General features: G+C 37.9%; 1 protein-coding gene across 1 annotated transcript in view; it reads left to right on the top strand.

The window, feature by feature from the left end:
• MAP3K15 (mitogen-activated protein kinase kinase kinase 15) overlaps positions 1-12,171 on the top strand; it is an 85,012-nt gene that overhangs the window by 53,386 nt on the left and 19,455 nt on the right. The window contains exons 7-13 of the mRNA XM_072137955.1: positions 1,476-1,646; positions 4,016-4,128; positions 4,746-4,905; positions 6,153-6,303; positions 7,097-7,204; positions 8,070-8,119; positions 8,480-8,575. Coding sequence (XP_071994056.1) covers positions 1,476-1,646; positions 4,016-4,128; positions 4,746-4,905; positions 6,153-6,303; positions 7,097-7,204; positions 8,070-8,119; positions 8,480-8,575 — 849 coding nt within the window. The remainder of the gene's footprint in view (positions 1-1,475; positions 1,647-4,015; positions 4,129-4,745; positions 4,906-6,152; positions 6,304-7,096; positions 7,205-8,069; positions 8,120-8,479; positions 8,576-12,171) is intronic.

Genomic DNA, 12,171 nt, shown 5'->3' with positions numbered 1-12,171 from the left:
CTGGAATAAGTGTGGGAAGGAAAACACAAACAGACTGACAACATAAAACACAAAAGAATGGTAAACAAGCCGGAATCACAACGAGAGGGTACGTCAATAGCAAAATCAGTAAGCAAAGAGTCAAAGTCAAAAAACTAGCCGAGGTAACAACAATACAGATAAAGATACTGAGCAATACAACCTAGAGCAGCGAGTGGAGAAAGGGATTTTCAAACACTGGCACAGGTGACCAGTGAAGCTGCAATTTATGCAGCCAGAACTCCACCTCCAGAACCTGATAGGTGCTGGACAGCATCTGGGAATTAACCCCTCATGGTGCAGAAACAACCAGGCACCAAGCAGAGGTAAAAGTCCCAGCCACTCCTAGACAGCGCGAGATCTTAGCAGCCGCTGCCCAGGACGAGAGGTGGAGTTTGCGCGGATACGCGCCGGGGTTCGGAGAACGCTGCTGGTACCACCAGAAGAACCAGAAGTCCCAGCAATCTCCCTAGCGAACCTGACACATTTGCATATATTATTTTAAAAAAATTGTGACAAAACTATCGTTTTTTGTCCCTAACCAAACTATGTGCTGGGATCAGTAGTACAGAGCCTGGAGAGGTCAAGTGTCAAGAGGTAGATTTGCTTTAACATCCAGGCATTGTTTTGTTACAAGGAAATTTATAAATTAATATTTTAATGATAGAGATTAGAAAGGTACCTTGCCCTACATAATGGTGGCTTTTTTGTGGACTTTGACTGTACTGTATTTCTACTGTACCGCCTTGCAAAATTAGATGATGAACCCCTTATTTTGTTTGGTTTATATGCAAATTAAATTGGTTGTCTGAGACTTCTCACATGATCCCTAAAGTATCTTCACTTCCTACCAAGCACGGTGCATAGTATGATGGTTGTGTTTGCTATTGCTGCTCAACACCCATATATCTGAATTGGGTTCGGCTGCACGCAGACCATATGTCAAATGGAAGTGTCCACACTTATATGGAGATGCAGTTTTACACGGCGGTCATTTTTCCATATGGTCTGTGTGCAGCTCAAACTTGTTATACTAGGACTACTCATACCTACCAGAACATAAAGAGGGTGCTGAGTGGGAGTACCATTTTATGATGTCCATAGGCCCTAGTAGGTTTAATAGTCCTGTAAAGGAAGTCTGTCAGGTTCAAAATGTCTCCCAAACCAATGATAAAGCTAAGTAGACACCTTTTAATAGTAAACACATAATTATAGCCATAAACTGATGAAGCAATTTAGAGGTAATTTTCAGAGGAGAGCCGAAGCCCTTTCAATTTTCTGTGGGAAAAGCAGTCCCTCCCCAAAGCATCCGCAGACTTATTTGCATATCCATAAATAGAGAATAACACCCTTTGAAACATGGCCAATAAGTCTAGTGACTTGTTTCACCTGTTCAAGTCACCAATGAACCAAATGAACTTTGTATACCATAACATCTCTTCTTCTCCCATTTTTAGAAGAAATAATACTGGTGATCGAGAGAAAGCCTTACATGTGATGCTTCAAGTGCTGCAGGCCTGTGATCACCCAGCACCGGATATGTTCTGCTTGTGTGGACGGATATATAAAGACATGTTTCTGGATTCTGACTGTAAAGACACTAAGAGCAGGGATAGTGCAATTGAATGGTAAGAAAAGAATTAAAAGTTTAATGTTGAATTTAATGTAGTAAAGTTTACAGGACAGTTATAGTTGTACAAGGATAATGTTATCATGTCTGAACAGTGCAAAATATAGTAAATAGTACAGTGGGTGGGGGAGTATTCAGAACCCTTTTAATTGTTCACTCTTTTTTTCATTGCAGCCAATTGGTAAGATCAAAAAAGCTTCTTTTTTTAGCTCATTAATGTACACTCTGCACCCCATCTTAAAAAAGAAAAGAAACAGAAATCTTGATATTTTTGCTAATTTATTAAACAAGAAAAACAAGAAAATATCAGATGGTCATAAGTATTCCGAGCCTTTGCCTTGAGGAGAAGCACCTTTTGAATTAGTACAGTCATAAGTCTTCTTGGGAATGATGCAACAATGAATGCAATTCGGAATGATGCAATTTGGGGATTTGCCATTCTTCCTTGCAGATCCTCTCCAGTTCCCTCAGGTTGGATGGTAAACGTTGGTGGAAGCCATTTTCAAATTTCTACAGAGATGCTCAATTGGGTTTATGTCCAGCTTTGGCTGGGCCAGTCAGGAATGGTCACTGTTGTTCTGAAGCCACTGCTATGTTATTTTAGCTGTGTGCTTAGAATAATTTTCTTGTTGGAAGGTGAATCTGCGGCCCAGTCTGAGGTCCAGAGCACTCTGGAAGAGGTTTTCATCCAGGATATCTCTGTACTTGGCCACATTTATCCTTTGCAACGAGTCGTCCTGTCCCTGAAGCTAAAAACACCCCCATAGCATGATGCTGTCACGACCATGTTTCACTGTTGGGATTGTATTTGACAGGTGATGAGCAGTGCCTGGGTTTCTCCACAACAAAAAGGTCAATCTCCGTCTCATCAGACCAGAGAATTTTATTTCTCATAGTCTGGGAGTCCTACATGTGTTTTTTTTTTTCAAACTGTATGCAGGCTTTCATATATCTTCCATTAAGGAGACACTTTTATTAGCACACTCTGCCATAAAGGCCTGCTTCTTGAGGGCTGCAGTGATAGTTGACTTTGTTGAACTTTCTCTGATCTCTCTACTGCATCTCTGGAGCTCAGCCACAGTGATCTGTAGGTTCTTCTTTACCTCCCTCACCAAGGCTCTTCTCCCACGATTACTTAATTTGGCTGGACGGCCAGGTCGAGGAAGAGTTGTGGTCGTATTTCTTCCATTTAAGGATTATGGAGGACACTTTGCTCTAAGGAACCTTGAGTGCTTTTGTAACCTTGGTCAGATCTGCACCTTGCCAAAATCTGTCTCTGAGCTCCTTGGGCAGTTCCTTAGACCTCATGATTTTCATGTGCTCTAACATGCACTGTGAGCTGTGAGGTCTTATCAAGTCCAATCAATTAAATTAAACACAGCTCAAGAACTATCTTCTAGAACCATCTCAATGAGGATCAAAAGGAAATGGACAGCATGTAAGTTAAATTTATGTGCCACAGCAAAGGCTCCGAATACTTGTGATATTTCAGTTTTTTTTGTTTAATAAATTAGCAAAAATATCTACATTTCTGTTTTTTACTCTCAGGATGGGGGGCAGAGTGTAAATTAAGAGAAAAAAAGAACACTCTTGATCTTACCAATTGGCTGTAATGAAACAAAGAGCAAAAGGGGGTTGGAATACTTTCTATGCCCACTGTATATATTACAATCACTTCAAAGTATATACAGTGCACAACATTGAAATAGCAAGCCATACGGTTATGCTAATCAGTGTGTGTTGCAAATTTGCAGATTATATAGCACCTAGCTGCAATTTGTGGCAAAAAAGTGAGATCCAAATATTGCACTGACTACTTTAAATGATTATCTTGATGTAGACCAAGACAGCAGTGGAAGCTGTAATGGAAGTCTGTACTATTAAGCAATGAGTTCCATGTTTTATGGATGCTGGATATTGGCTTCAATCCTGTGATTTCCACAGGTCCATGATTTTTCCTTTGTGTTGTTGCAATTTAAAGGTTGAGGAAAGCATATCCAATAGGCCTTTTAACACAATTATATCTGAAACCTATATTGCAACAAGAGATTAGAGTCCTTTTATAACCCTATATGTTACAAGATGTAGAAAAACCATAATATGATCTCGTACACATATAAGGAAAAATATAGCCAAAATGTAAGATTATGGTTTAAGTCCTCACACCACATTACAAAATATACGTTGTATAAGTCCGTGTGAGAACACAGTCCATATAAGCAGTAAGCATATAACAAGTAAGGATTTAACATGTGTATGTGCTATAACACACTTTTCACTGTATATGCAGTATTTTTGTATCTTGCAGTTAATGACATTTCTCTATGTTAAGATAAAACTACTGAATTAGAACATTATTTCTGTCAGGTATCGGAAAGGTTTTGATCTTCAGCCATCCTTGTATTCGGGAATTAATCTCGCTGTTTTACTTATTGTTGCTGGGCAGCAGTTTGAGACCTCCATCGAACTCCGGAAAATAGGTAAAGGATAAAAATTGTAATGTAGCAGAATATATATCAGAAGCATATAGTTTCAATACTAATATAATATCTTCAGGGGTGTTTTCACATAAAATGTAATTTAACATTTTCAATCATCAAGTGAGAGAGGTAGAGCTCTCTGTATTTTTCTAGGTCAAAATCCCCTGGATGAACTAGGTATGAAGGACAGCACATAGCTGCATGATACTTTATAATGGACATGTGCTCCCTGATCGATCCAGTAAAACGTAGAGCATGTCCAATTCAGATCTTTAAGGCTTGTTGCTACACTATAGTTCATGAGGATCAGTGAAAAATGGAGTACAGACTGATGCAAATATCCGTTTTTTTCATGGCCTATACGTATCTCCAATGTTAGTGTGCAGGTAGTGTTTATTCTATTAGATGTGGAGCTGGGTGGTTCATGTATATTAGTAATGTAATGAAGAAGAGGCAGGTCCATGAGGAATAAAGAAAGTAAGTAAGGAACAGTAAGGAATAAAGAAAGTTTGGTTGTTTGTAGTAAACAATGCCATGTTGCATGCCATGATCCTACTGAAATATTTCAAACTTGGTTATTATTGATCTGTTTTAACACTTGAGGTTCTGTGTTTAAGGTGTTCGTCTGAACAGCCTGCTGGGAAGAAAAGGAAGCCTTGAAAAAATGAACAATTACTGGGATGTGGGTCAGTTCTTCATTGTCAGCATGCTGGCCAGTGACATTGGAAAAGCTGTGCAGGCGGCTGAGCGCCTATTCAAACTTAAGCCTCCAGTTTGGTAAGAATTCGGAATGTACTGGGCATCCACTCTTTACTGGTACTCCAGGGAGCACTTTACCAATATGGTTGTTCACATGGCATTATTAGTGTTCTATTTTTTGTACTATTTGTAGAGCCTGCTAATTGAATTCATGAGGCCAGTTTCTAGCAAGAGGTTTTTTTCTGTTCCATTTATAGCAATTGTTTTTATTACTTTATAAAAAAAACAGCATAAAAATGCTGCTTCCAGATGTTTCAGATTATTTGCATTATAAATAACTACCCTTTTTTTTTCTAAATGAAGTGCCATTTTTTGCATTGTTTCAAAATTTTTATATACATTTTTTAAGATTATTATTATAGGAACGAAAAAAAGCGTGAAAAACCTCAGGATGAAATATGCTGAGTAATACTGGTGTTTTTTAAAGGAAATTACAGAAAAATAGATAAAAAGTCCCTCTGGCTTTATGGTTCAGTGCCATAAGTCTTCATTTTCTAACTATGCAATGTTTGCATCGTTAGCATCAGGCATAGAAAGATAAAATAGGACTCTCAGGTACATATGACTCTTCTCACCTAATTTTTACATGAGATAAGTCAAGTTTACTGATTGTAGTGGTAGTGTCCCTATCTCCGATTCTAAAGTACCTAGAAATATGCTACTAGTGTTATATTAAAGATAAGAATCTCCTCTTTTAGATCCAATCTTACAGCTTACTGTTCTGTGATCTACAGAACTGGACATACAGGCAGTTATAGACATAGTTGGAAATGCAAGTTGCAGAAAAAGATCCAGCTCCATCCTATTTTTAGCTGCCTATATATTTAGTTCTGTAGCTGACAGAACCCTAAGGTGATATAAAAGATGAGATCCTTATCTTTAATATGATGAAATACACTTGTTTCAAGGTACTATAGCAGCAAAGATAGGGTCTTCTGAAGAGACACTAACCCTTCCATCACCAGACTCATTTCATGGAAAATGGGATGAGGAGAGTCATATTTGCCAGACTTTGGGGAAAATTTTTGTAAGTAAACGGATGAGATTTCTAGAATAGGAATTCTAGAAAGGACATTTCTTACCCTACCTGAGGGGGCTGGTAGTTTAGTGAGGTTAAAGCTGGCAACAGTTTCCCTTTAAGGACTACCCTATTCTAGAAACAGGTGTAAAATGTATGATAAACTCTCCTAATTTTGTTTTCTTTTTCAGTCCATATGGAAGAAGGCAGCGTTAACCTGATTGTACTGATTTGCTTTACATGCCAGGTACCTGAGATCCGTTGTGCAGAATTTGCTTTTAATACAGAGATTCAAGAAACTCAACACTGAGCACTCACCAAGACAAGAAAGACTGAATTTCTGGATGGATATCATTGTGGAGGCCACAAAAGAATCAACGAATGGCTTAAGATTTCCAGTATGTATCTGTTAATAAATGTTGATTTTAGTTGTTTTTTTAACATGTGTGTCCCAGGAAGGGTTCCTTTTCCATCATACTACCTGTGCGCATGACCACCATGGTCACATTGGCACAGAACATGGCGGCTGGCGGATAATCAGCCAGCACTATTATCTTTTCTCACAAGTCTAGATGTGTAATTCTAGGTGTAGTTCCTCCATTTTCTTAGAATAAAATTCCAGAATTGCTATTCCTAGAGGTGAAAATCATGTTTTTTTTTCATTTTATATTGGTCCTATTAACATTTTATCAATATTTTATTATCTGCAGGTCAGCTATAACTGATCAATGTTATTTGTAAATTTATTTTTGTGGCTTGGGAAATGTTACAAATAATATAACCATTGTCTGGCAATTTTTTTATAACTATCTAGTATTAAAGGTTTAACAGCTAATAATAATAGCAGTATTTTTAAAAGTAATTTCACAATATTTTAGACAGCAATTTTCATCAAATGACAGGAAAAGGGAACTTTCACAACTTCACAAAATGTGTAAGAGTGAAAAAGACTGGGTTGGAGGGGCAGTTTTGCATAAGAATCAATTACATTGTGCAATTTATATCTTATTCAGAAGTATAAATATCAATGAAATGGAAAAATAATTTAAATCCATTACGGGATCTAGTTTGGAATAATTTGTGGTGGATTTTGTAAATTTTGTGTGGATTTTGTGTAGATTTTCAATGTGTTTTGCATTTCATTATATATTTACTTTACCTGTAATGACTAAATGGAATATTTGCTTCTAGGTTCTTGTCTTGGAGCCCACTAAGGTTTATCAACCATCATATGTCTCAATAAATAAGGAAGCAGATGAGAGGACGGTTTCATTATGGCACGTGTCCCCTGTGGAAATGGTTAGAGCTCTGTTCTTATAGAAGACCCTTCTATAACCTTCTATCTCTGTACCCACTATGATTGTATATAAGACCCAGTACTTATTTTATTCATACAGGACATAATGCAGCCTAGCTGGCTGATCAAAAACTTTTTGTATATTTTTTTGTAGATTTACCCAGCCTTTTCCATCAATCCCATAATGCCTCAAAACTGCAGAGTGAGCAGTATGGCTTCTGCAACTTGTAGGCGTTAAAGGGGTTTAATCCTCCAAAATGACCTATTTATGCATAATACTTTTATTTGAAACATTTAATTTTTTTCTATTTTTTTTTATGTACCTAGAGAGAAGTTTCCTCTCGGGACGCTCATCTTCCTTTTCTGTAGAGATCACATTTCAGCAGTTATTCCTTATTATTACTGAAAGGATGTCAGTGAACATCTGTCAAGAAAGCTGCCTTTATAGTCCTATATAAAATTTTGAGTTCAAAAAAATCTCCCAATAGAAAATAAAAATATTTATATATATATATATATATATATATTTTTTATGCATTCATGTACATTGTATTGAAAAATACAAGGATTAATTTATCATTAAAGGACATCTCCCATCATTTTAGTGATGGTAGATGTGTCCTAATAAGAAGTTGCACTAAACTAATGGTAAATGTCCTTTAACAAGAACTCTCAGGATGTGGGAGACATTTGTTTCAATTTCCCATGCAATTGGTGCTCTTATCAGTGCAGAACCAGTTAAAGGCTCCCCCTACTGGTAAATGTCATGATTATGAAATTATGAGGAGAGGTTGCTGAGATCCTTGCTGCAGAATTTTCTTTTTACTTTTTTACTGTCTTTGTCTTTTTATTTTCTGATTATTTCAGAAGGGAATACATGAGTGGAACTTTACTGCATCTTCTATCAGAGGAATAAGGTGAGAGACATAGCCCTTACAATGCCTAAAGGGGCTGTCCACTTTCAGCAAATAATTGTTACAGTTTGTGTAATGAAAAGATATGCTATCTTCCAATATACTTTATTTATCAATACCCCTCTGTTCTGTAGATCTCTAGAGAGATCTTGTTTGTTATAGCACAGCTTGTTATATCACAGAGATTATTACTCAGAGCTGTGTGATATAATGGGCGTGCACCTGTGTGACATCACAGGACCATTACCAGCAGATAATAACTCCATTGGAAGTGTTAAAACTCTTTCAGTTATATATATATATATATTTAATTTTATTAATTTCTATAAAAAACATTAAACCTTTTTTTCCTCCTTTTTGCAGCATTTCAAAGTTTGATGAACGTTGTTGCTTCCTATACGTTCATGACAATTCTGATGACTTTCAGATTTACTTTTCCACTGAGGACCAGTGCAATAGGTGAATATATATGCCTTTAAATCTTCCTAATTCTTTATACTCTTAACCAGGAGAGGCATCTGTAGGAAAGCAGCAACTGAATGCTATGTGAAAACCCAAGTCATTCGCCGATGTACTGCAAAAAGATTCTTTCATCTGCATTCTGCAAGTAGTATATTGATGTATGCGAACTCCATTCCCTTGAATTGGACAGTTGTAGAAATGTCCGAATGTGAGAACATATGCTGAACCTGAAGAGAATGTATCTAGAGAACTCGCTTATCTAACATTCTTTATGGCCAGACTATGAAATAACTTACCTCGCCTAGGTCTTCTCAGCTCTAAGAGCCCAGATTCATTTTTGTCATGTAGATGTTTAAAATCTAATAAAATGAGCTGATTTTTAAAAAAAAAAGAAACCCATGAAATCAGCCTAAGGAAAGAGCTGTGGACCGGAGCAGGTAGTGTTGCTGGCCACGTTCCAAAGCCCAAAGCACAATCATAACCAAACAGGCAGTACCAGGTATAGTGCCAGGTATTGTGTACAGATTCATTTAAGGATTTTTTTTGGACTTTGGAAGGAGGTATGAAAGAGGACATGGATTAGTGCCATTAAATGGACATGCTTAAAGGGTAACTGTATAGGTTTTTTGTTTTTCACAAATCAGTAACTATTGGGATGTAAAACATCTTTATTACCTGTATGCAGTAGTTTCCTTGTTATAGCCCTCAGATTACATTAGTGCTGCAATGGCTGCCTGTTCTCCATGTGCTGATAAGTCCTGGAATCCGTCAGAGAAACAAAGTGTAAATAAACTACGGATTCATGGGAGGGGAGGAGCTGCTGCTCCCTGCTCACAGAGGAGGAGGTCATGTAACAATGAATGCAGCAGAGCTGGATGTGAATGCAGATGTCTCCTGCACAGAATAGTGAGGTACAAGATCTCCCTGTTCCCTCCCTCCATCCCAGCCTGTGATTCTACAGAACTTTATCTGTCTGTCTCTGCTCTTCTCACTGCTCACTTCCCCCACTCTTGTCATCGGCAGTATCAGCTTTGTCCAGATAAGCTATTAAGCCTTAGTGCTCACACAGCATAGACTGCATGCAACTGGGTTACTTATGATTTATTTCACCTGTTACTTGTTCCATGCTCCTCCATGTGATGGAAGATGCCAGACTGTCACCATTTACACCCTGTGTGTGCACTGTGCAGTGTATTTACTTGAGGGAAACTGAATGGATTTAATGCTCAATTACTTTGAGAGAGAACACAGGGCATCATGGGACCTGTGGGAAAGCTAACTGGCCTCAGCTTGAGGGCATAGAATGACAGTAGTCTCCTCCCACTTCACCTCTCATGAGGAAGATTTTTGTCAAACACTTTCAGAACAGAAAATGACATAACTGTGGAAAGAAAAGACGAGAAGCACAAAGTAGGCTTCGTTCTGTTTGTTTTCAAAGGGGGAATCACATATAATAATTTGGTAAAATCACTGTAGCTTTACAGTGCGTGGTTGTGCTGGAATAGTGATAGAACCTGCAAGAGGAAGCTACAAATCTGAAGGAATGGAGACTAGATGAACTTGTTTTTCACACCAGTGTCATAAGCTTCACATCTCAGTCAGCAAAGCTCTGACAATAGAAACACAAACACGGTTGACTTTTCCCATGGAAATATTCATATAGAAGTTTGTCCACCTAGAGGACAGAGGCTCTTTGTATGTGGCTGCTGTATTTTACTAGTCCATAATCTGCTCTACAGTCCTCTCTATTTTGGCTCTCTTGAATATATAGTTTGTTTTCAGGAATGTAATATTTCATAGTAGAGTTGTGATGCACTTGGATGTTATGCCATATAAGTGTTGCCAAGTTTTCTTTAGCCACAGAGTTAGGTTACAATGACTGTAATGTGGATCAATTAGATCTTTAAAGATAGAAAAGCTTCAGTGTCTGTCTGAGTAAATACTATGATACCCATGATAAAATGTTGAAGCATCTTTCCATAGCACTTGCCATTTGCGACATGTCCATATACAATCTGCCATAGCCCAGTCAGTGCTATGTAGCTGTGTAGGGACATATCCAATGGATAATGGGAATGGTCATATCACGTTTATTTATTTTTACATTTCTAGAATTAATAGAGTAATCGGCATAATGCAAATTTCATTAGATGCATGATCCAGAATTTACTGTAATCAATATTTCACCTGCGCTAAATAGTCTTCTTTTTTCAGTCAGTTATATTAAGCAAGAAAAAAAACAGACACAAAAATTCTCCAATATTGTAAGATAAAGATTTGTAACATAACAGCACATCCAATAGTCAATAAAAGGCACAAAACACTACAATAGCTTCAGCAAATTGCAATGTATATTTGATGGTTACCGGAAAAAAGGAGGAAATCATCTAATGACTCTTAGCTCTATTTCCTTGCCTCATAGTTACAGAATTAAAAAAAAAATGGGGGCAAATAGTAGTGGGGGATCTATGACAAGAGGAGGCTCTAGTGGGAAGTACCAGATGATGGCCAGAGGCTGAGTGGAAGGGCAGCGGTCGGGGTTGCCTGACCACTAGGTCTAGCTCTCCACCTCCTTGACTGCACCTTAGGAAGGAATAAAAGTACTTTTCTTGGACAGGCTGCAATATTATAAAAAGACCTCCTGCAGTCATACACATGGAGGAACAAGGTGCTGTTTGTGGGATTGGGGGTTGTGGTGACAGGTTCCTTTTAATGTGTGATCCAAATGACATAAATATCCGAATAACACATCCTTTTTAACCCCTTTGTTACTCACACGGTCCTTGGTGCCTGAATGTCCAGGTTCATTTTTGACGTTATGCTGTGCACTTCTATAAATGACAATATCTTTGGAAACACATATCGAAACAATTTTTGCTTTGTTTTTTTTTCATGACATGTGAGACCTTAACTTGATAGGATGGTTTTATTAAATACATAATTTTTTTTATATAAAAATAGCTGAGAAATTACTACAAATGTGGGAAAATAAGCTTTTTTGTAATTTTTCAGATTATTTTTTTTAATAAGTAGTAAAACTTTTACCAAAATATGTTATTAATATGTACAGCAAAACCACATCAGAAAGGGAGCTCGTTCAGACCTCCAATAAGTCTCGTCTGACACGGTCCCCAGTAATACCTCACCGTGTCTTAGTGCATTCCTGTATAGCATATGACACGGTGCATCATCTCAAAACCACAGACCAACATTAATCCGGACAGTAAGGAATAATAGGGTGGATCTCACCAGTCTTCGATGCTCTGTCTCCTGGTCGAGCGGTACTGGTCCGGAGGTACAGGACCTATTAAGCCCTACAATCGCTTTGTATCCTGACCCCACAATATTGCTCCCGCCCTGACAAGGACGGTCCCAGTACTGTCCCTTTCAGACCCCGTTAGTCCCTAATATGTAATCCCTACGCGTTTCATACGTCGTGTGACGCACTCATCAGGGGAATAAAGTAATGTAGTGGGCTCTGCAGTCTTGATGCTAAGTATGGCTGCAAAAGCTCCACATAAAAGGGTTAAAATGAAGTTATACTAGTATGGTGGCTATATGTAGTGGCACAGGCCCATGCCACTACATCTAGT

Source organism: Engystomops pustulosus, chromosome 2, assembly GCF_040894005.1.
Source record: "Engystomops pustulosus chromosome 2, aEngPut4.maternal, whole genome shotgun sequence".
NCBI classification, from domain to species: Eukaryota; Metazoa; Chordata; class Amphibia; order Anura; family Leptodactylidae; genus Engystomops; species Engystomops pustulosus.
Note: the sequence above shows the minus strand (reverse complement) of the source record. Positions and strands in the feature narration are given on the sequence as shown.